A 25,810-nucleotide genomic window follows, 5' to 3' on the forward strand; every position below is an offset into this window, starting at 1 on the left:
GGAGGTTTGTGGCACTCTGTCAGATGTGTTCGGAATTCCTCTTGTTGCCTTCTGCAGTTTCTTAATATCAATGGCACTTCACGCTCATTGCGATGCATGCTAGTCCTAACAGCTTGCTTTACCTCCTCTAACTTCTGTGGTAACCCTGTTGTTGGATGCCCACTGCACCAGTTCATCCATTTCTGCATACCCCATCACCACAGGCCAAGTTGTGTGGAAAACAATTTGCATAGGGTGGTGCAATTTACTCAATGTTGTGTGCATTTTTTGAAGTAGATACCTATTTCAAGCAATGCACATTGTATGTTGTAACTTGTGCAAGTTGAATTACCGTCTGTGTTGAGCCATCTTGCCATTCCAGTAATTCTGTCTCTCACTGTGCCACCGTCCTTATAGGACACATTCGTATTGAACATCTTACGTCCATATATGCTATCTATTTTTCTATTTGGAGAGGGTCCAAAAGTCTGCAGTTTGGTGTTCAGGTTTGTGAGATCCTGTGGGTACCTGGCTGTTTTCTTCATGAGGGGCTTTATAAAGTGTCCTACCCAGTTTGAGATGTTTGCAGCTGTAGGGAGAGAAGCTGGCATGTTCCCTGAATAGTGTTCTCTGTGTATTTTGTGGAGGATGTAAAAGGTGTCCTGTCTCAAGTCCCTTGGGACCTCACCTTCTTTGGTCATGCAGGTGTTTTGATGATCTCCTTGCATTATCTGCAGATTTATTGGATGGTTCTTAATTTATGTGAAAGTAATTACTAAATGGGTGATGTTTGATTGGTAATCAATATGCATTGATCTCTATAAATAGTAGCAGTTTCCCATTTGCTCCCAGAGATTACAGCCTTTCCACCGCTCAACACCCAGGCTGCTTCTGTACCTCCCTCTCCGGGTGTAACTCTGATTTCTTCCCTAGTATAAAGATTGCGACCCCTCTGCCTCCCTCAGTGCAGCACTGGGCACTCACCTGTCTTCTCCATCGTTGTATATACTCAAGACGGCCACTGTCCCCGTTGTTCAGATAAACTCCAGATCATTTCTGAATATTTACTTCGGATTCCCCAGGTTTAGTGAGTTTTTCCCTAACTCACCCACCTTTCCTAGGTCTAATGAACATCCTTCTAACTTTCCATATTGGTGGGAAGATGGTTTCTCCCCTAGCTCTCCCTCACTCCACCCAAGGTGTAATGAGTGCCCATTCTAATATGTCCCCTCCACATTTGAATTTTGTGCTGCTTGTCTTACTCCACCACAACCCCTGTGGAATGTGTACTCCTCTTCAACCACTGGGGGTACGAATGCATTCTAACTCCTCCTACCTGCACATGTCAGTTTTTCTCCCCACTCTGTCTTACACATCTGTCCTTGGTTTGATGGATGGGCTCCCTACTCTTTGCCCACACTTATTTAAGGCATGCTTCTAGGTTTCATCGGTGTTATCCCAACCCTTTTCCAGCCCTCCCTTAAAGCACCCTCCCAGGGTTGGCGGGTGCTCTGTCCAGCTTGTTTTCCACCCACCTTAAAGCAGCCTGCCAGATTTGACCGGTGCCCTCTAGATTTGTTACCTCCAGTACCCTCCTCATTACCACCTGAGCATAATCCGACCATAACTAATTCAGTATCTGCAGATATGATGAAGGCTCCCCTGTTGCTCCACATGCCTTTTGCTTTGATGGGTACTTCTTCGACCTGCAGTCCCTAAGACCCTCTTTCCTGGAACGATATGCACCCTTTTTACAGTCTGTTGTCCTGCTCACTATGTAGGCCAATGATGATGCTAGGCAGCAGCTTCGAGAGTATGAAGAGACGAAAAAGCAAATCGAAGAGGATGGAGATCGAGAGATTCAGGACATGAAGATAAAGTATGAACGGCGGCTGAGAGATGAGAAGGAGACCAACCTGCGGCTGAAGGGCGAGACTGGCATAATGAGGAAGAAGGTACCCTATAGAACGGGGGCATTGAATGTTGTGTACTGAGGGAGGGGTGTGAGTCCAACCTGTGGGTGAAAACTGTGACGGGCATCTTGGCGAAAAGGATACCTGATAGCATGGTGGCGCCTAATACGATATGTTGTGAGGGTTGGGAAGTCCAACAAGCAGCTGAAGGGCTAGACTAGCATCATGAGGAAGAAGGCACCCAACAGAACAGAGACACATGGGATGGAGGATATTGTAGGGGCAAGGGGGTGTTGATGGGGAGACTGACATCATGAGGAGCAAGGGGCATGAAATGCCAAGCACTATGAGCCAGATGATATTCTAACCTGAGATGTGGAATCCGGTGTAGAGCCCCCAAGACTGGAAAGACGTGGGGTTAAGTATTTCCATTTAGACGTAGTCTTGCATCTGAGTTTTGGATTCTTTCCAACCTTCTCATATTCAAGAGTATAGCGTAGTGGTATAGTCTGTTGCATACTCAAGTTTGGAGAGGATGACTGGTGATGCTGCTTGTACCTTTTGAAGATGTGGAACAGTGTGTTTAGGTGCTTTCATTGATTATAGGTTGATTGAGGCATCCTAGCCACTTGAGTATTCCTAGAAAGTGTAGAGTCAAAGATGATTCAAACTAAGGGTCTTCCAGTTTAAAAATGATCCGTGTGTTGTCTGTAGTTGTAGCACACAACTCAAACTGTTGATACATTTTAGTAGTGATTTCATGTATCTGTTGAAAAGAAGAGGCAAAATGATAGATCCTTGTGAAATTTCTGTTTTAGTGCAGTGATGATTTGATGAGAACAGGGCTGTGTGAGTCAGGTAGGACCTGTTAAGGTAAGAGGAAATCCAAGTGAGATGAATGCCGTCTATACCGACTTCATTCAGTCTAAGGACTAATTTATCATTGCTGAAAGGTTCAGGAGTTGTAATGCAGCTACACCACTTTTGTCGATTGTGATTTTTTGAGTCACCCCAAATTATGATTAGGGCTGATTCAATCCCTCTTCCTCGCCGGAATCTGATTTGCTGGTCTGAGAATGGGTGATTTGCTTCCATGAATTATGAGAGTGGCCAAAGGTTTGCTTAGGCAATTGGTCTGTAGCTGTTGGGGTGTGGAGTGCCCAAGTTGTTCTTCCTAAATAGAGGGTGAACGATTGCTTTCTTCAATATCTCTGGGAAGTTCCTGGTTTAAGGTGTTACTGATAATATTTCTGACAGGGATAACTGAAGATGATTGAGGGAATTTGTGGAGAGCAGGAGTCTGATGGGCAGATGACCAGCTGCTAGTTTTTAACTGGTCTTCAAGTTCTGAAGTTGTAATTTCTTGGATGGATGATACAGATTGAGATTTTTTATCTGTTCTGATTGTTTTTTTTAATATCAGGGTAGCAGTTCTCTCAATTGTTAGTTAGGAATCTAGTGTGTCTGCTTTGTTTAACTACTGCAGGAGGGATGGGAGTCCAGCCTGCGTCAGAAAGAACTGGTGTCATGAGGTCAGAGGTACCAGTCAGAACAGGGGCCTGGGATGGGGTAAACTGTGGAAGGGCCAAGAGGCCTGAGATGAGCTACACTGTGGTACAATGCAAGTACAATCTGTGGCTGAGGAGTGGGGCTGGTGTCCTGAGGAACAAGAAGCATTAAATGTGGAATACTGCAATACAGATGGGACTTCGACCTGTAGCCTGTGGAGGAGGCTGGGATTATGAGAAGGATGTGCCGGTCAGAACAGTGGCTTAGAATCATAGAATGGAGGTATACTGTGGGAGGGATGGGAGGCCATCAAGCAGCAGAAAAAACTGGTATCTTGAGGATAAAGGTACCTCTCAGAACAGGGGCATTCGGTGGGATCCATTGTGGGAGGGACAAGGGACATGAGATGAGTTACACTGTGGAACAGTTGTGAGTACAACCCGTGGCTGAGGAGGGGGACAGGCGTCATGAGGAAAAAGTGGTATTAAATGTGGTTTACCGCGCTACAGATTGAACACCTAACTGTGGGGAGACGGACATGATGATGAATAAGGTGCCCATAAGAACAGGGCATCTAATCATAGAATGCTGATATACTGTGGGAGGGGTGAGAGTCCAACCTGTAATTGAGGGGAGGACCTGGCATCACGAGAAACAAGGGACAAGGGTGTGGATCTCCTTATTGGGTGTGTGTGTATCATTTCCTGGCTGTGTGTATGCAACAAATGTCTTACACTCCTCTCTGATGAGCCAAAGACTGCTCAACCACACTACCCCAGATAGAGCACATTGAGATTGCTAGAGCATGTCCCTATCCACTTAAAAGGGATACCTGGACTCTTTCCACAGCATACCTCTTTTTGGTAATCTATAGAAAGAGCCTGCTTCCTACACAGAAGGTGAATGAGACTGAGGAAGAAGGAGTATTATTCAAGATTCAGGTACCATAGCCTAGAGTAGAATGTGATATAGATATCAATCAGAAGGGAAGGAACATAGCCTGTCTTGGGATGTGGAATGCCTACCAGTGAGAAGTGGGACGGGAGAGCCAGGCATGGTGTGGGCCATTGTGATGATGGAGGGGAGTGGTCAGTTTGGAGTGGGTTGATAGTATCAGGCCCGGCGTGTGTCTGTAATACTAGGTGAAGAAGATACTACATTTATGAATAGAATAGCTGGACTAGGGATGTGGTGGGAAAATGATACAAGATAGTCGAGATACAGTTTGGACTGGGCAACAGCCCCCATTGCTGGCTTAGTCATACTGATGAGCAGTGTGAGAGAGAAGAGTCAGGAGCATGGTACATGTGTTGGAGTTGAGGCTACTGATGCAGGATAGGAGAGGCACAAGTCAGGAGTGGGCGAGAGGACCAGGCATTGGGTCTCCTTACTGATGATGAATTGAGTATACCTAGTCACCAGGGCAGCAGGGCTTTATATATGTGCGCCATAGGGATGGGTTATAGACAAGAAGCTACAGAGCCACGCTTGGTTTCAGCAGTACTCCGGAGCAGGGGGGCAAGGCTCGCTGTGGGGTAGGTCATACAGGTTGGGGAAGAGAGGTGCCGCTCACATATAATGTGCCTCAGACTTGATCACACCCGTGAAGGGACCTGTGGTAAACGAGGTGGCAGTGTCACATGTTGCGAGTTAGACCTATAGATCACAATACCAGTTGGGATTCAGTGGTAAGGCCAAAAGGGGGTGGGGTGATCCTGGTAGGGAATGTGCAAAGGACCAGTGATACGTGGGATGGAAGGGTCAGATACGTCCATGTCATACCAATGGTGAATGGGAGAGGTACCTGTTGGGGATAGGGTGGCAGGGCCAGGCATTGGGAGAGCTGTACTGTGGAGTGCAGATTATAGCAACAGTGATTTGCATGCAGCCATGTACTGCATTTTGCAGGGATCCTCTGGTTCCACACCGGAGTCTAGATCCAGATTTAGCTTTGTTTCCTTTGTCTTCTTTTTTTCAGTTATTCTTTCTTTTCTCCTTATCATCTTCCTCCCTTTTTTCCTTAGTCTTTCTCGTTTTGATCTGTTTCTATGTGGTTCCTTCAGTTTTTCTCTATTATTTTTACTCTCACTTTCACACCCTCAGCTTCTCCTATCGGCCTCTCTGAGTTCAATGCTTTGTGCCTCTCCAGTTCAGTAGTCTACAGAAAGAGATTGAAGAACGGACCATTGACATTGAACGGTTGAGAATGGAGCAGCTGAAGCTTCAGGCGGTCATCAAGTCTCTGGAGAAGGACATTCAGGGTCTGAAGAAGGAGATCCAGGAGCGGGACGAGACCATCCAGGACAAGGTATGGAGTTGGGATAGCGAGATATATAGGCGTGGGGGTAGGGATGGTTTAGAGGATGGGGAACACCAAGTAGAACTAAGTATGGAGTGTGGTAGGGACAAATATGAGAGCGAAGAGGGTGGCATAAGGAATTGGACACTACTACTGAAGACAAGGCACAGCGTGAGATGTGGGTGCCATTTGAGATGGGACAGGACCATCTATAACAAATTATGGAGTGGGATAGATGATGGCACTGGGGGTGAGACAAGGCTATCCAGGAAAAGGTATAGAGTGGGATATGAATGGTATAGGGGAGGGGTTGAGACCAGTCAGGGAATGATATTGAGTGGGACAAGGGAGCAAAATGGGAGAAAGGGAGGCAGTGCTAGGAGGATGAGTGTAGAGTGGCACAGGGGTGGGGTAAGGAATGGTATAGGACTAACCAGGGTAAGGTGTGGTATGGCATAGAAGGCGGCAAAGAGGTTGGGACAAGACCAACCAGAACACGGTACGGAGTCGGATAGGATTGTCATAGGGCATGGAACAGGAAGGGGAATGGATTGTGCTAGGGCATTGGTACAGGGATTAGGACAAGATGATCAAAGACACTATTGATAGCACTGTGGTGGAGAGGAATGTGGAGGAACCAGATAGGGGTTTGGACAAGACCATCTTATTCCAAGAACTGAGCTGAGCAGTGCTCAGAATGAGGAAGCTGGATAAGAAGGGCAACATCTGCAAAATGGTCTGGAGCAAGACGGGGGAAGTTCTTGGTGAGTGGAGTAGGGGACTGGGCAAGGTAATCAGTGACAGGGTACAAGGTAAGACAGTGTGATGGGGCACTGGGCAAAATAAGGTGAGGATGGAACCTTGAAGTACAAGACGCGGGACAGAGAGGATGAGATAAGGGTTGGGTTACTGGGGACGGGCTGCGAGGGTAGAATAAAGCTATCCAGAACAAGGCATTGAGCATTACATGGAAGCAGCATCTGTAACGACATAGGGGATGACAAGATCATCTTAAGGTACCGAACTGTGGGCACACAGCTGCTGGGTAGTGCAAGATTATTGTGGGCACAATGACCATGTGTCGTTGGGGGTAACGTGAGGCCACAGGACATTATGTATAATTTTAGGAAGTGCTACAAACAAGTCCAGCTAGATGATCTCCAATCCCAATCCCTCTGATTTCCAATGTGAGGTGCTAGATTCCTATCAGTTTACTTTTATCAGACAGCAACGACTTGCCACCCCTTCTACAGCGCTGACTCCCGTTGGTGTTCTGTGTTGAAACCATTAGAGGAAGGGTACCATTGACCTGGCACTGTGCTTCACATCTGTGAGTGGATGAGGGCTAACCAGCCAAGACTTAGGTTCTGTGCTGGCTAGCAACCCACTGCGTTCACTTCGACAGGCATCCCTGGACCAAGCCTGGAATAGCTGAGAAGGACTGGAACTGGGAGCCATAATCTTAAAGCTCTGGTGATGCACTGGTAAGCCTGTACCATTACTATCTGAACATGGGTTCAGAGTGTTACACTTGGTCTAGTTCACTTTCTCCCATCCCGACTGAACTACTCTAAATTGACCTATATTGGCACTGGTGTGAAAATGATTAAAGCATCCGTGTATCCTCTGGGATAAAGCTACTTGGACGAGTTCTGAAGTCTGCCATCTTTACGCTATGCCAACTGGTGCCCACTGCGATTTAGAGTGGGTTCGAAACTGTCAATGTTGTCCATAGAGTGGATCAAGTCTTGCAATGACTGTATCTATTTCGTTGTTCATCCCTTCCCTGCTTTGCTCACGCCCCGTTCATAGCAGTCAGGAAACCAGAGCTGTTCTTTGTCCTTAAGAGTGCTTTATTATGGTTATTATTATTATTGTCGTCATCATAATCATCTAGTGTAATCTGTTGGCTTTTTTGCTACAAAGCCCACTCAGTTGGAATATATCCATGTATGAAATGACTCCAATCAGTGATTGCTACTTTCTTAGTAAAAGTCAGACAGTGGGTGCATGGAGATTATTGTGTGGGTGGTTGCAGCAGGGCTAGTGGCCTCTGCTTGTCTGTGCAACAGAGGCACAAAACGAGTGAGACAACCTTGTAGGCAGATCTTGACTGCCCATCTCTGCCCGTGATCCTCTGCTTTATTATCCCAGGCATCTTCTACGGAGCGCTGGGTGTATGCGCCTTGACACAGCATCTCTCCACCCAACAGAGCCAGACAGGCCGATGGGTCATGTCAGCAATCCACTGGGCTTGGGGCAGGACAATGCAAGTGTCAACGCCCAGGAGATGGTGCTGGATTATGTTGCATCTGGTGCAGGCGCTGCTGGTCTAGGACCTTATGTACAAGAGCTCGGTTCTTCATTGTCTACTGAAGAGCTTGCCTGTCTTAATTCCGTGGCGAGCACCCATCAGCTTTGCACCTGGGGCTCCTTTCTTGGTTTGCTGCACATGCTGAGCGGAAACAGGCACATTTTTGGCTATTTTTGAAAAATGATCCAAAGAACCACTTCTCTATATCTCCTGCTCTGAAACTGTCATCTGCATGGGGTCTTGGCCAGGCTCAAAGGTAAGTAATACCACAAAACATGAGTTAGAGTTTTTTTTTTTTTTTGCATAGGTGTGGGTTACTTGCACAAAAATTATATCAATCTAAATCCCATACAGACACCCAATGAATGGTTTCTGATCTATCAGGAATACCAAGTGTCCCACCTATCAGGTACATCTCTTTACAAATCTGTTTCTCATATAGGATTTTTCACAAGGAAAAAGGTGGAAAAGTGACACAGAGAAGGCAGAAAAAGCACCATACAGAAAAACTTTAAAGCTATAGACACCTCATGGGAACAACACAAAGAGGGTTGATGTCAGTTAATCAGCCTGACTACCCACATAGCTTACCATCGGAGTTGAGCACAGTAAACACATGCGAAGGCAGGAAATGACTTTGAGCCAGATCTGCTAACATTATGAACAGAGATTTCCTAATTGCAATAATCTCCAAATCGCAATTAGGAAATCGCTATTGCTAAGGTACAGAACTTGTTTTTTGATTAGCCATTCCTAGTGGGTCACAAATCAACCTATCTCATGAATATTAATGAGTTATGTCACAACGTGCGATCTCATTAGGAATCGCTACTATTACAGGGATAGTGGCCTGATGGGGTCAGCAGACCACCATGCCTGTGATTGGTTTTAAATAAAGCAGTCTTTTTTACAAAATGCTGCTGTTTTCCTTAAAAAAGGAAATGAAAGTTTAAGTCTCATTTTTTAGGAGTAGTCAGTGGTCCCTGGGACCACTGGCTTCTCTTAATGTGTTTTTTATTAACATTCTCAAAGGGGAAGAGGTCTAACTGGGACCCCTTCCCATCTGCGAAAGGGTTATCACCACTTGGTTTGGTCGTAAACTATTAATATTTTGCTACCCTAATTCAGATGCAGAACATTGGTGCATATTACCGCGAATCGGTATTTGGAAGGGACGCCCTAAACACATCCCTACTGAATAACAAATCGCAAATGCAAATTGAGATTGGGTAACAAGTTACTGAATATCAGTTTATCTTTTGAACATTAAAAAAGCGTTTTTATTGCAGTTGCAAACACCCAAAGTTATTAAAATCCTGTCTACCCTGATGTTTGCTGCTCCTGGCCTTGCTACTGCCACCTAGCACTGCCCTCCCTGACCAGTGCTGAGTGCGGGTGGGTGCTCATCCTTTCACTAAGTGAGGTGAGACTAGGGATCCCTAACTGAGAAAAATAGTCCCACAAATTAAAAAATGCTGTGTCAGACATATCCACCCACAGCTTTTAATATTGGTGTGTCTGCACTCTAATACATATAATCAACATTAAATTACCTCTGGAAAACAGTTTTGCATGTTTCACCATGTACGTTTATGGAATCGTACGGAATCACCAGGACTACCAGTGCATTTGAGACATTCTAAATATTGAAACCTTACATTCACTCCTGCAGATCCATGTGTTGGAGTTAAAAAAAACCTTCTCCTGGCTTGCAGGCCATGGCCATTGTGCCCTTCTCCACTACGTTTGTCAGAGTTGAGGCTCAAGGGGATGCAGGATTTGACCCCAGCGTGGCAGTCGTGCATTAGGGGCAGTACGTATTGGAATCTGATTACCCCGAATTCCAGGAGGGTGCAGAAGCTATCCTGATGGTCGAGTACGGTGCATTCCATCACTCCCTAAGGGACTGATAGATGGTCAGCTCAGTGTGCTAACACCAGTCTGTGTTAGCCACTGCACCTTCCGGAGAGTGTATATGAAGCACTCCACTTCACTGTTAGCCGGAGGTTGTTGGCTGTGATGCAGCTATGCCAAACCCAGTCCTGAGGTTTTGTGGGAATTCAACGTTGTTAAGCTTGAAGTGTTTGTCCACTAGCACTATAAGGTGTTGGCCTTCTCTGGCGCGGGGAGGGTGGGATCAGAGTAGAAGGTGGTGGAAGGTCTCTGTTTAGAGTGGCACAGTGGGTGAAAAACACTGGGCTCGAATACTACCCCGAGCAGTTTAGACTGCTTGCAATAATTCCTCCCATCACCCTTTCAGTATTTGGGTTCTCCCTAAGTGGCTACGGATATGCCCAGACAGCGACCCCTTGCTCGCTGTGCCATGAGATCTAAGCTATAGCCCACTAACGAGGCCTAACACAGCTGAAACTGGTTTGTGGGTGCTTGTGTTCTCTCCTGGTTGGGCCTTGCCTGGAGTAAGGATGGACTGTTCCAATGTGGCGTAGGGTCAGTACTGATTCGCAAATGCTGGCTCTCTGTCCGGAGTGTCACAGTTGGCAACAAAGGACAGGTGGGAATGCTCCCCAGAGGGATTGCAATGGTTTAGACTGTTTTCTAGCATTCTTCCCATCAACTTCTGAGTGCTTGACCTCTGGGGATACACAGAAGTCTAGGCTGATGCAGCTATATGGCTCCATTTAAATGGCAGTAGTGCAATACCACATACATACACACATTGGCCATTTTGAGGGCTTTGTCATTGGTTGTCTGAGTGACCTTGTCCAGGGTTATTGCCACCAACAGATGTGTCTCCTACTAGCTCTGTTGCTACTACAGAAGTTATGGAGGTAGTTTTCAAGGTGCTCTGTCCTAGGCCTCTATTCTGTGCCAAGCTCATTTTCTTGTGATTTCATGATCCATTGTTTGATCAGTGGTGCAAGATGAAGGCCTTTGCCTGAAACAATGGCCCCAGAGACGTGTTCCTCTACAACTCAGAATAGGTGGCATAGATAGGGGTACAGATGGCAGTGCCTTCAACTGCAGTATCTTGTGATTGCCTCCTTAGCTTTGATTAGGTGAGCTCACGGCTGGCACAAATATTCTAATGCATAATTCCTCATCTTTAGAATACTCCTAGGCACCGGAATGAATCTGGATATATTTTTCCGGCAATACACCTCCACACAGGTAGATAGTGTCATGTGGCTCCATGGTGACTCCATATTGCCCCTGAAGCGATGGAGTGGAGCTACATATAAGCATCACCCCTCCACGCTGATGCCGGCTTCTTTCTTTCTGTGCCCTTCAATGCGGTCCAGAGCCCCACTCCCAACTTTGATGGTATTCCAGTAACCTCAAATGCTCCTCCAGTAGTGTGCGTCCTCCAGAAATGACAGGATTCAAGCTTTGCTGGTTCTGCAGGAAGCAGATGTCAGTCACTGACCCACAGGACGAATGCCTATGGTACTTGGTCTCTGGTCATGTCTCAAAGACATGCAACAAGTCTGCCGCAATGCATCCATATGTGACTCAAGAACAAAAGTCAAAGCTCTACATTGGCAAACAAAAGAGGAAATCATGGGCGAAGCACAAGTTCTGCTTCAAGTCAAAGGGCAAGTCACAGGCATTCCTGTGATATGTCGACTTCCCATTCAAAGTCTTCAGGTAAGTCCAAGTTAGAAATATGCCATGAGTTCAAAAAAGATAAGCCATACTCAAAATCATCCACTTGAAGTTCGGGGAGAAGGCACGAGGGCTTCAAGCTAAAGATCTCTCCTCTTTAGTGTCTACCGAACTACCGAATCAAACCTGTCCCACAATTGGTCCCAGCATGCCCAAATTACCCAGGGCATCGTCGACCTTGCAGCACATATCAGCCTTAATGGGAGTCATGCTTCAGATATTTTCAAAAGCTTCAACTTGTCTCTAGTTCTGCTTTGGGCCCCAGGGAGCTGATAGGGCCACCAGTTTTACTTCTGCCCAATGGCTCTCGTCTGAACTGACACACCCCTTGAGGCCTATTACTGGGCCTGTACCAGCACTGGTTCAGACCTCCACACCAGCTCCTATGTCTGTGCTATCTTCTTCGATGCTGACACTGACTACTAAGTCAGCGCCTGTCTAAGAACCTGAATCAGTTTTGGCCAACTGAAGGCCTATGTCATGCTACAAGATTACAAAAGCTGAACCAGTTATTATTCTGCCAGACTCTAATCCTCAGCCTCTGCTTGACACCAATATTATCAGAGTCTTGAGACTCTTATTTCCCAATTCTGATCAAGTTCAGAAAATAACTATTGTACCGCATGATACTGAGTATGAGGAAGAGGTGGGTAATTTCCTTGAACTTCATTGCGCTGATTATGGCTTATATTTGGGCCTGTGTGAGCTAGACATGTTCCACGAGATGGACCGAGACGCACCACCCGGGAAACCAATTGAAAAAAGTGCCTCTTTCACAGTGGTGGGACAAAGAGTAGCAGAATCTTAGACTTGCATTTGTCTACTATTGACTGAAATTCTTCAGCCTTGTCCAACTTGATCTGAACCACTCGTCCGATTCAATGAAGCTCTTATTGATACTTTGAGTATCATACCCTCCAGTTAGTCGACCTGTGGCTAGGTGGTACAGACAGGCCCCCGGTGATCTCGATTTAGACATACTACATCTGAAACCCTTGTAGTCCATGCTTCAGCTAGTAAGGCCATTCTAAATTCTTATGTGACCAATCTTCCGGATAGAGAGTCAAAACAGATTGATGGCTTTGGAAAAATATGTTTTCCTCAGCCAGCTTGGCACTCGAATTTCTCAAAGCAATATGCCTTTTGGGCAGGTACACCCTTCTATTGTGGAACATGACGGGTGAGATCTTGCTGGCTGTCCGGATGATCTCAGGGCCTTGTTGCCTAAGTAATACAAGATTTTCAGGACATGGTCTAATAGGCTGTGCGTGCCAGCCTGGATACATTAGGCTGCATAGGAAGGTTTATTGGAACCAGTTTCATACTCATAAGCTACACTTGAATGAGATCAGCCGGGTTTTTAGGAGACATTCAAGTATTATGCGATTTGATGGGTCCTGGATTTTCGTCAAAAGGCTATTTAGGCCCTAGAACGGTGTAAGGATAGCCACACTACAACTGAATCTTTGGGTCTATTGTCTCCTGCCATGCAGTTTCACCAACAGTACTGAAAATTCAGAAGCCATTCCAGGGGGCTGACTAACATACAATGCCAGCCCTCCCAGCCTGATACGATCTGGGGGACACTCCCTCACCCCATAGGGGTCGGATTTCTAACCCTTGATGCAAGGACTTAGGCCCGATTTATATGTTGGCGGGAAGGGAACTCTGCTGTGGTGCTGATGGAGGTCCCTCCATGCCATAAGATTGGGCCGCCCGCCCAGTCTCATTTACGGGCAGACCTTCAGTTTGGATAAAGTGGTGGGGAATTTGGACCCTATGTCAGGAGGCCCTGCATCATAGGTGACTGGACCGGCAGAACTTATTTCTGGTAACCAATCCTCTGGCGGCGTCTCAATACTAGAGCGGATAAGCTAAGCAGTCATCGTTTGGTGAACCACAAGTGGCTTCTTCATCTTGAAGTCGAACAGAGTGTTTTTGACCAATGAGTCTATGCCTCAGCTAAAGCTATTCGTAGCTGTTGCAAATGTACATTGGTGAAACTTTTGCACTTTGGAGTTCCTACCAAAGCACTCGCTAGGAGAGACAGTTCAGCTTGGAACGGTTTCTGTACACATTCCAACATCTACCACTCTTACCTTGGGTTCTAAGGAAAGTAAGGATGGATCATGCTCAGGTCCCCTTGTAACCCCTGGTCTGAGCAAGCAGAGGATGATACCTGGATCTTCTCAACCTGGGTGTTTGCCTTCCTATCCGGCTACCACTTCAGGAGGACCGCTTGCCTCAGTACATACGTACGTTAAACTTTATTTCGGCAAATATTGCCATAAAAGTCAAGACAAGAGATAAATACAACATACATATATACATTTCACAATTAAATATAAGATACAATACATACAATTGGCAAGAAATATATGGGTGTCTCCATGATTAAGCAGTACCGCATATAAAAATATAAATAACAGTTTATAAATTAATTAAAAGCGAGAACTGAAAAATTAATTAACTTGGATCGAAGAAACAGTGCATCATATACCTTTACAAGGAAGGGAAAGAGCGGGCCACCTAACAAAATATTACAGCTTGTGACCAAGTCGTTTTCTGATAAGGTACACATTAAATAAAAATCTACTCGTGCCAAACACCACTAATTGTGAAGTATTAGACTGAAATATGCGCTCTGCTTCTTTGTAGGATCTAACCCCCACATATTTACAAACGGGTTTGATCCAACAATCCCTTGGTTTCTTGTATACTGGGCAAAAGAAGAGTAGATGAACAACATCTTCTTTAGCCCCTAGAGTACAGAGAGTGCACAATTCACAACCTTTTACCCCTCCCCAATTGCATGTGTAAGCATTAATCTGTAAGACCCCATACCTAAACTGTAGATATAGTGTTTTTGCCAGTGGAGCACCGATCTCATCCAAAAATTGTTCGAATTTAGGTGTATCTTTTATGTTCAAAAAATTCAAAGTCAGAATACCAATCAATGAGCTATGCAATAGCTCTCCGTTGACATAAGACCAAAAGGTGTCCTTTACATATTTCCTTGTACATGTTGTCATGTTCTGAGGAACTTCCCATAGGTGTGATAAACCTAATCTCTCATACCACTTAGATACATATTTTAACCAAGGGGTATTCATATGACCATCTATCTGAGTTAATTCAGTCAATCCACTCTTGTAATCACTCAACTCCGGGGTTACCCATAACCTGACCCAATACAGCAGTGGTCTTAATAATGCTTGATAGTCTGCTCTTTTAAGGTTAATATCAAGGAAAACAGGGACTAGAGGAGTTCTTTTCGGTATTTTAAGTAGCCTTCGTACAAAGTGGTTTTCCGTTTTTCCAAAATTATTGTTACAATAGTAGCCCCAGAGTTCAGCACCATAAAGGGCGGCCGATTGGGCCTTCGCTTTATATACTTCAAGTGCCGGTGAGATTGCTTTAGAATAACTAGCTCCGTGTACTTTTAAAATAGGCATTGAGTTTTGTTTAAGGGATAAGATGCTTTTATCCATCTGTCCTTTCCAGGACAGGTTACTATCCAGCATTAACCCCAAATAATTAAAACTCCCTACCTGTTCCAGTTTTTGATTCTCCAAGGACAGATTGATCCTGAGGGATTTCTTGGGGTTTATGGACATATACTTAGTTTTGGTAGGATTTATTTCTAGCCCCTTCCCCACACAATACTTCTTGAAAGAATCCACCAAATTTTGCAAACCTCTCGGAGTTTGGGAAATAAAGATGGTATCATCGGCAAATAATAATGCCGTAACCGGCTCACCACCTAGCTTCGGGGAGTCATGTACACAATTCCTTAAATAGCTCGGAATATCATTAACATATAATGAGAAGAGTGTAGGTGCTAACACGCAACCTTGGCGCACACCACGGTCTACAGGTATGGCCCTTGAGGTTTCACCTTCTTTTCCCCATCTAATTTTTGCATAGTTCCCTGTGTGAAGCTTGATAAGTTCTTTAAGTAGTTCCCCAGGGACCGCCATGTTCCTTAATGTAATTCACAACAAATTACGCGGAACAAGATCAAAGGCGGCCCTTAGATCCACAAATGCCACATAGAGACTACCCTTCCTTATGTTTATATACTTCCAACAGATGCACATAAACCTAAACACCTGGTCAACCGTACTGATTTTTATTCTAAAACCAGCCTGATATTTGGTTAATATTTTAGTCTCTTCAATCCAATCTAAAAGCCTATTTTAAAATGTGTCTGGCATATATCTTTTGAAAAATGTCTATTAAACTTATTGGGCGGTAATTACTTGGATCATAGCGATCACCTTTTTTAAAAATTGTTATGATTTCTGCCCCTTTCCATGAATCGGGGATCGGTGTGCCTGCCACAATGGAATTACTCAGGTAATTTATATAAGGCCCCCATACATCCACATCATATTTTAGTAGATCGCCGGGAATTTTATCAGGGCCTGGGGCTTTGCCCATTTTCACAGCTAATAAAGCCTTATTAGTTTCTTCTAAGCTAAAGGTTAATGGAGCAATACTCATTTCTAAGTTTGTCTCGTAGTCCCCAAAGGGCAAACTCTCCTTTTTGTTAGCATAGAGCTTAGTGAAGTGATCACACCAAGTATTTTCATCTAGGAAAATATCCTTTGTTGATCTACCCTGCTTATTTCCCTTAGCGATTAAATTCCAGAACATGCTCTGATCCCGTAACTTAGCTGCATTCAAGAGATCCTCCCAAAAACTTTCATCCCATGCTTTTTTAGCTTGGGCCATAGTGTTTTTGTAGGCTAGTCTACCGCTTTTTATATCCAAACAGTTCCCGGATTTTACTGCCTGGATCAGTCTTGATTTTGCTGTTCGACAATCTTTATTATACCATGGGTTCGCTGTCTCAAGATGGTTCCTTATCCTATTACCATCTTGTTTATAAATTTTACTCAATAGTGGAGTTAGTGCATCTACCAGCTTAAGATGTAAATCAAGAACACCTTGTGTTCCCACTAATGCTGACTGTAAGTCTCCTACCGTTTCAGTAAATACATTGTGAATATTTATCAGCATCTTTTCTGTTCCCAAGATATATGGCCATCTTAGAGCACGCCTGTTATTGGTTACCTCTAGCTCCGCGACCGTGGTATTTAATAGGGTCTCTTCTTCGGATCTAATAATAAATGATTGGGAGTCTAGCCATAGTTGGAGGGGGAAATGATCACTCTCCGTCCTATGGTCTATCTTGAAATCAGTTATTTGGTCCCATATATTCCGGGTAGCCATTACAAAATCTATATGTGACCTGGAATTTCCCTTAAAATAGGTTGGAGCTGCTGGTCTGTCTGATCGGAATCGACCATTACAAGCCCTTAGGTCATGTACCACAGTCAACTGTAAGATCTGTAAAGCGGCTTTTGTGCTTTTAGCTGAACTTGCAGATTCTAAGGGCAAGATATCATTAGCAGCGTCTTGTTCATCAAGTAATTTTTCCAACCCCAAGACAGGCTCATATTTACAGTTAAAATCCCCACCAACTAGCACCTTTACATTATCTCCTAATGAATCTAGAAAGGAATCCAAGAGTTCTACCACCTCTGATTCCTTGTTAGGTGGGGACGGTCTATTATATATATTTATTAAATGTATGGTTTCTTTCCCTCTTGTATCAATTTTAAGGCCTAGTAGGTCTGGAGAGGGGATGGATAACTGGGTGACATCTATTTCTAGAGTCACTTTAACCCAGATAACCAGCCCCCCTGAGGCTCTACCTCTAGTTGATGGAATAGCATAAGAACAGTATGTTTTATACCCCAACCTATGGGGGGTTTCTACCATCCAAGTTTCCTGTAGGAATATGATATCGTAATTCTCAATGTAGGAGCACCATACCACATCCTCAAGGTTCCTGGCTAAGCCAGCTATATTCCAGGATATCAGTCTAATATTTGTTTTCCCTTTTACACAGGGTGAATCTAATACTATAGGTAAGTTGTCTTTTTCTGTAACATCCTCTAGTTCAACTAAAGGATTTAACTCTTTGTCTTGATTATAGTCTTTACTAACGTCATTAACCTCCATGGTCATTGTGAGGCACTTATCAGGTACGCTCAAACTGATTACCTCACTCAAAGTAGAATAAGGGGATTTAACGCTGTTTACCAATTTAACTGTCCATGAATTTCTGGGGCTCGAAGGTACTATAAGTTTCGGTTCTAAATATTCTATACTCTGTTTTTGTTCCCACGCCTGGGTATATACTAACATTTCTGTGATAAATTCCCCTGCTCGTGGGAGTCAATCGTTTTCATCCAGAGTACTCAGTACCGAAAATCTATTCTCAATTGGAGTATAAAAATTTGTGTTTCTTCTATTAGTCAAGAGTCTGTGTTTTTTAGAAAGTTCTGATGTACTGGCTAGATGTCTATAAAAATAACCCAGAGGATGCACACCCACGTCAGACTCCTCTACATCCAAAGAAGCTGCTCTAAGAAGGACAGTCGCAACATGTTGAGGGTGCCTAAAATTAACAATTACACAATCCCCCTTACATTTTTTCCTCGCGTTTCCGATCCATGGTACCCGTCTAGTAGACAGTATATGATCGGATAGGTGTGGGGGGAAACCACAATTTTTGTTTAACCAAGCAACTGATTTCCGTTTGAGAGAATCATGTGATTCCTCACGGAAATTCATTGCTGTTGGGTCTAAGGGAGGAACATTCGAAAGGACTATGACATATGGTTCACAATCAGGTGGTAGATTGATATGATTTGGTCTGTTCACGGGAGTAGTGTACCTCACGGTATTAAATGCAGCTGCTTTCATGTGAGAGGTACTATCCACCATACATGGTGGCTCCCTAGATTCTGGTAAACATGACCTCTGTGCTACAACCAATTGTGCAGAGTTACCGGATTGGACGGGTAGCTCAGACTGTTTCATAGTCTGTTCCTTACACATCTTATCTAAAAGACCACCCAACCTAGATACCTCCGTAGATAACAATTCAATTTTTTCCATAAGAGGTTTAGTCATATGGTCTAGTTTTTCCTCAAGTAGCTTAGCGATGTGACCCAAGAGATCACAATTCACATCGTCCTTATTAATTATAATCTCGTTATTAGCTACATTACTTCTATGACCATTTTCTATCGTTGGTTCAAGATGTATGTTCCCCCGCTTAATTTGCGTTTTTCTGCATTTTCTAACAGCTCTCTTAGGAGGAGAGTGAGACAATGCAGACTCACTCGGGGCCTCCAAAGGGTCTTGATTTGGTGGTTCTAAAACTAAGGGTAAAATGGCTGGGCTTACCAAAGGGAAAGCTTCAATATTAGGGGGATCCACCACAATAGAACCGCTACCATCGTCTACAGAAGGAAACATTTCTGAGGTGGACTCCTTCCCTAAGGATTTCCTTCTATCAATGTTTATCTTGCTCACCATTTTAACCAAGTAATTATCCAGGGTGGAAATATTTTTAGCCATTCTACACCACCCTCACGTATATAACAACCACTACTAGTATTGATAAAATACTCGATGGACTGTCTAGTATTTATAGCCCTGCCCTACACAGAGCTTTTATATCGTAACAAAGTATAGGGCACCTACATATATCAGCAATAACACAGAACAACAAGTGTATATGACCCAGAAGGCACAATAACTCAATTAAATGGGGCCCAAGTATACAGCTTACTAAAGCGTTATCAGATTAAATAGATTAAATAGAAGCAATTAACAGCTTAGTGAATTGGCCCAACCCGACCCCTTCCGGCCCCCTAACGGCCACACAATGGCCACACAACGGCCCGCCTTTTGCCCGGGCTTAGCCCGGCGTGGACCCGCTGAGCCAGGGACAGGATGAATTTAATAGCGCCTTTGGGCGCGTGAAATGCGTTGGCTCCGCTTCCGGGGTGCAAGGGAACCTAGGTAATGTAGTCTCGTCCTGTCCCGTCAAACGCTCCCCCCACACAGCAGTCGCGATGTCAGGCGACGGCGGGGAGGAGACGTGGAGGTCAGCAGAAGGAACAGCAGCCCCGAGAACCACAGGGGCACACAGGTATGCAGCACGATGCGGGCGTAGGTAAATTCACTGTAATCTCTGACTTTGGCCTCGTGACGTATGTGACCAACCAAGACGTTTCTAGTTCCGTTGTTTACAAAAAGGAGAGGCGTGAAAGGACACTTGGGGTTTTAGATAACCAAAAGTGTTATTAAGTCTGTTATGCTCTCTAAGCCCCGAATCAGTCCTTGCTCAGTCTCTCATTTTCTCAAGTCTCATGTCCGCTCTTCTGCTTTAACTCTCAAGGTCTATTTGCTTTGCCTCAGTTTCAGTTTATCGATCTCTTAAAGTAGTCAACTAGTCTAACAAGAGTACCACCACCCGAGTCTCTTTCTGTTGAGATCGTTCTCCGGTTCACCGCCCGGGATCGGTGGTCAGTTTTTTTTTTTTTTTTTTTGAGCTCGCTAAAAAGGGGCAAACTAAGCTGGCGTTAAGAAAAATGCCACTTGAATCAGAGACTAAGGCGCTTTCCCAGTCACTTTTACTTAGGCGATTAATCCTATTAAATGCGCAGGGTGGGTGGGGCGCTTATTTGCAATGACTGGGTATTGCCGCGTGTGGAAGCGGGCGGAATGTAGCCCGGCGTGTTTCCCAAAGATGCCTGCTTAAATTGAGCAAATGTTTATTGCAAGAGGCCACCGAATGTGACCGCGTGCAACGCTTTCAGGGGCGAGCTGTGCGGCGCGGCTTACCAGGAGCTGTGAGGCTGTCTCTCTGCCTCAGGGCGCTCAGGGCGCTCTCGCCTGCCTACGTGATCCCGGCTCCCTGGGCTGAGCGGAGCGTCTGCTGCTGGCGCTGTTTGTCAAACCGGGCCGCGTCCGTTTTCCCTCGCGGCCCGGAACAGGTAAGGTGCTGGTCCTGAGGTGGGGGGAGTTCTCCTTTCTGGCTCCGTGCGCACCGGCGTCCGGAGCTCACCGCAAATCGAAGTGCACTCTTTGGTTGGTTTCCGGGCCAAGAGGGGAAGGGCTGCTGATGCACAGGAGGGCCCCCCCTAAACACTGCAGGGTCGCGTCGCTCTGGAACTCTGGAGCGGTCCCCTCACAGTGCTCTTTCGGGCAAGGCTTTGTTTTTGTCAGTCCCGCGTTGGAGGGTCGCGTTGCTCCGGTCCAAACAGTAATTCAACTAGGAGGGCCCCCCCTATACACTGGAGGGTCGCGTCGCTCTGAAGAGCGGTCCCCTCACAGTGCTTTCGGGCAAGGCTTTGTTTTTGTCAGTCCCGCGTTGGAGGATCGCGTTGCTCCGGTCCAAACAGTAATTCAGCTACCGCTGCGCTGGCGGGCTCTGTACCGTCCCGCTCACGGCGCTCCCACGGCACCGCGCCTGCCGGATTCAGTGTCTCCCCCCAGGAGAGGTGGCCGCCTCCTTCGCCGTGCGGGTCTGATGCGGCCACCGCAGGTCCGCAGGTCGTGCCCTTCCGCCGCAGGCCCGCTCTCTTCCTCCCGTGTCTGGGGATTCCCGGGGGAGCCGGCTCCAGGGCTCGAACAGCTGCTGGTCCGAGCCTGCCCGCGACCCCTGCAATCCTTTCCGAAGATGGCGGCAGCACTTCCCGGAAGAGCGTGACTGTGCCGCTCGTAACTGACACTCATTCACTGAGACACTGACTTCCTCACCCCTTGCCTCAGTAACAGGCCAAGGTCCTGAACCCCGACCTTTACAACCTACACTTCCATGAATGGAGATTGAGGGGTGGCAATGCTATGCTTTTGACTTACTGATCAAAGTTATTGATGGCATCTTTGCAGCCAGATGCCGTTCCACGAAGTACATCTGTGCTGGAAGAAATGTGTTGCCTGGTGCAGCTACTGGCACACTGACCTGTTGAAATCTAAACGTACTGAGCTTTTGTTATTTGTTCTTTTGTTAGCCCAGCACTGCCTTGTGCTGGGCACCATGAAAGGGGTATTTGTTGGCCTTTTTGGCCTTTTTGTATTTAGCTGACCAACCTTGTCTAGTTTCCTCTAGTCCTGTGTTTCATAAAAGGTTTGACTCGCTGGACTCCTGTGAAGCCATTTGTCATGCTGCAATTTAACTTGAATTTAGTTCTGACATTTCTCATGTGCACACCCTTTGAGCTACTGCACGCTTGCCTGTTGTGACTTCTGACAATCACGACTGCTGCCCTCATTGCTGTCACGTCGGCACGCCATGTGAGTGAACTTCAGGCGCTTATGGCATATCCGCCCTACACCACCTATTTCTCAGACAAAATGTTGCTAAGGACCTGCGTGGCCCTCTTACCAAACATGGCCAGTCAGTTACTCCGTCAACTTTTTTCACTCCTCGCTCACCCCTGTAAGGGCACTGAGCTTCTACATTGACTACACAAAGGAACACCGTATAGACAAACAGCTCTTTGGAGGGTTTTTGATGCAAAGAAAGGGCGGGGTTTAAGAAGAGGACCTTGTTAAGGTGGATAGTCCTCTGCATCAAAATCTGTTATGCACTGGACAATAAACAGACTGCTGAGGGTTGCAACCCCATTCCATCAGGTCCAAGCTCGCCAGTGTCTCGGTGGTGAGGTGTACTGGTTTGGACATCTGCCAGGCAGCACATGGGTGTCAGATCATACCTTCATGAAGCACTAGTGCCTTCATGGTCAGGTCCAGTGTGATGGTCACTTCTCTCACTCAGTCAGTTCTGCAAGCATTTTTGGTCTGAGTTTACTCCTTTGGTACTAACCTTTTTGGGAGGCACTCCTATTGTATCTAGTCTAAAGGTGATTAATCCGCAGTGTAGGAAGTTGGCTCTGTATGTGCTATTTCAAAGTAAGGAATAGCATGCACAGAGTCCAAGGGTTCCCCTTAGAGGTAAAATAGTGGTAAAAAGAGATAATACTAATGCTCTATTTTGTGGTAGTGTGGTCGAGCAGTAGGCTTATCCAAGGAGTAGTGTTAAGCATTTGTTGTACATACACATAGACAATAAATGAGGTACACACACTCAGAGACAAATCCAGCCAATAGGTTTTGTATAGAAAAATATCTTTTCTTAGTTTATTTTAAGAACCACAGGTTCAAATTTAACATGTAATATCTTGTTTGAAAGGTATTGCAGGTAAGTACATTAGGAACTTTGAATCATTTCAATTGCATGTATACTTTTCAAGTTATTCACAAATAGCTACTTTACAAGTGGACACAGTGCAATTTTCACAGTTCCTGGGGGAGGTAAGTTTTTGTTAGTTTTACCAGGTAAGTAAGACACTTACAGGGTTCAGTTCTTGGTCCAAGGTAGCCCACCGTTGGGGGTTCAGAGCAACCCCAAAGTTACCACACCAGCAGCTCAGGGCCGGTCAGGTGCAGAGTTCAAAGTGGTGCCCAAAACGCATAGGCTTCAATGGAGAGAAGGGGGTGCCCCGGTTCCAGTCTGCCAGCAGGTAAGTACCCGCGTCTTCGGAGGGCAGACCAGGGGGGTTTTGTAGGGCACCGGGGGGGACACAAGCCCACACAGAAATTTCACCCTCAGCGGCGCGGGGGCGGCCGGGTGCAGTGTTAGAACAAGCGTCGGGTTCACAATGGAAGTCAATGAGAGATCAAGGGATCTCTTCAGCGCTGCAGGCAGGCAAGGGGGGGCTTCCTCGGGAAAACCTCCACTTGGGCAAGGGAGAGGGACTCCTGGGGGTCACTTCTGCAGTGAAAGTCCGGTCCTTCAGGTCCTGGGGGCTGCTGGGGCAGGGTCTTTTCCAGGTGTCGGGACTTAGGTTTCAGGGAGTCGCGGTCAGGGGAAGCCTCGGGATTCCCTCTGCAGGTGGCGCTGTGGGGGCTCAGGGGGGACAGGTTTTGGTACTCATAGTCGTAGAGTAGTCCGGGGGTCCTCCCTGAGGTGTTGGTTCTCCACCAGCCGAGTCGGGGTCGCCGGGTGCAGTGTTGCAAGTCTCACGCTTCTTGCGGGGAGATTGCAGGGTTCTTTAAAGCTGCTCCTTTGGATAAAGTTGCAGTCTTTTTGGAGCAGGTCCGCTGTCCTCAGGAGTTTCTTGTCGTCGTCGAAGCAGGGCAGTCCTCAGAGGATGCAGAGGTCGCTGGTCCCTTTGGAAGGCGTCGCTGGAGCAGAGTTCTTTGGAAGGCAGGAGACAGGCCGGTGAGTTTCTGGAGCCAAGGCAGTTGTTGTCTTCTGGTCTTCCTCTGCAGGGGTTTTCAGCTAGGCAGTCCTTCTTCTTGTTGTTGCAGGAATCTAGTTTCTAGGTTCAGGGAGAGCCCTTAAATACTAAATTTAAGGGCGTGTTTAGGTCTGGGGGGTTAGTAGCCAATGGCTACTAGCCCTGAGGGTGAGTACACCCTCTTTGTGCCTCCTCCCAAGGGTAGGGGGTCACATCCCTAATCCTATTGGGGGAATCCTCCATCTGCAAGATGGAGGATTTCTAAAAGTTAGAGTCACCTCAGCTCAGGACACCTTAGGGGCTGTCCTGACTGGCCAGTGACTCCTCCTTGTTATTCTCATTATTTTCTCCGGCCTTGCCGCCAAAAGTGGGGGCCGGGGCCGGAGGGGGCGGGCAACTCCACTAGCTGGAGTGTCCTGCGGTGCTGTGACAAAGGGGTGAGCCTTTGAGGCTCACCGCCAGGTGTTACAGCTCCTGCCTGGGGGAGGTGTTAGCATCTCCACCCAGTGCAGGCTTTGTTACTGGCCTTAGAGTGACAAAGGCACTCTCCCCATGGGGCCAGCAACATGTCTCTAGTGTGGCAGGCTGCTGGAACCAGTCAGCCTACACAGATAGTCGGTTAAGTTTCAGGGGGCACCTCTAAGGTGCCCTCTGTGGTGTATTTTACAATAAAATGTACACTGGCATCAGTGTGCATTTATTGTGCTGAGAAGTTTGATACCAAACTTCCCAGTTTTCAGTGTAGCCATTATGGTGCTGTGGAGTTCGTGTAAAACAGACTCCCAGACCATATACTCTTATGGCTACCCTGCACTTACAATGTCTAAGGTTTTGCTTAGACACTGTAGGGGCACAGTGCTCATGCACTGGTACCCTCACCTATGGTATAGTGCACCCTGCCTTAGGGCTGTAAGGCCTGCTAGAGGGGTGTCTTACCTATACTGCATAGGCAGTGAGAGGCTGGCATAGCACCCTGAGGGGAGTGCCATGTCGACTTACTCATTTTGTTCTCACTAGCACACACAAGCTGGTAAGCAGTGTGTCTGTGCTGAGTGAGGGGTCTCTTAGGGTGGCATAATACATGCTGCAGCCCTTAGAGACCTTCCCTGGCATCAGGGCCCTTGGTACCAGAGGTACCAGTTACAAGGGACTTATCTGGATGCCAGGGTGTGCCAATTGTGGAATCAAAAGTACAGGTTAGGGAAAGAACACTGGTGCGGGGGCCTGGTTAGCAGGCCTCAGCACACTTTCAATTCAAAACATAGCATCAGCAAAGGCAAAAAGTCAGGGGGTAACCATGCCAAGGAGGCATTTCCTTACACAACCCCCCCCCCCAAACGAAAGAGGATGAGACTAACCTTTCCCAAGAGAGTCTTCATTTTCTAAGTGGAAGAACCTGGAAAGGCCATCTGCATTGGCATGGGCAGTCCCAGGTCTGTGTTCCACTATAAAGTCCATTCCCTGTAGGGAGATGGACCACCTCAACAGTTTTGGATTTTCACCTTTCATTTGCATCAGCCATCTGAGAGGTCTGTGGTCAGTCTGAACTAGGAAGTGAGTACCAAAGAGGTATGGTCTCAGCTTCTTCAGGGACCAAACCACAGCAAAGGCCTCCCTCTCAATGGCACTCCAACGCTGCTCCCTGGGGAGTAACCTCCTGCTAATGAAAGCAACAGGCTGGTCAAGGCCATCATCATTTGTTTGGGACAAAACTGCCCCTATCCCATGTTCAGAGGCATCTGTTTGCACAATGAACTGCTTGGAGTAATCTGGAGCTTTTAGAACTGGTGCTGTGCACATAGCTTGTTTCAGGGTGTCAAAGGCCTGTTGGCATTCTACAGTCCAGTTTACTTTCTTGGGCATTTTCTTGGAGGTGAGTTCTGTGAGGGCTGTCACAATGGATCCATATCCCTTCACAAACCTCCTGTAGTACCCAGTCAAGCCAAGGAATGCCCTGACTTGAGTCTGGGTTTTTGGAGCTGCCCAGTCCAGAATAGTCTGGATCTTAGGCTGGAGTGGCTGAACTTGGCCTCCACCTACAAGGTGTCCCAAGTAA

General features: G+C 46.3%; 1 protein-coding gene across 1 annotated transcript in view; it reads left to right on the forward strand.

Annotated features, from left to right (window-relative positions):
* Nucleotides 1-25,810, forward strand: part of CFAP57 (cilia and flagella associated protein 57) — a 178,020-nt gene that overhangs the window by 118,375 nt on the left and 33,835 nt on the right. The window contains exons 17-18 of the mRNA XM_069227784.1: nt 1,761-1,934; nt 5,551-5,709. Of these exons, the coding sequence (XP_069083885.1) occupies nt 1,761-1,934; nt 5,551-5,709 (333 nt within the window). The remainder of the gene's footprint in view (nt 1-1,760; nt 1,935-5,550; nt 5,710-25,810) is intronic.

Source organism: Pleurodeles waltl, chromosome 4_1, assembly GCF_031143425.1.
Source record: "Pleurodeles waltl isolate 20211129_DDA chromosome 4_1, aPleWal1.hap1.20221129, whole genome shotgun sequence".
Classification (NCBI taxonomy): Eukaryota; Metazoa; Chordata; class Amphibia; order Caudata; family Salamandridae; genus Pleurodeles; species Pleurodeles waltl.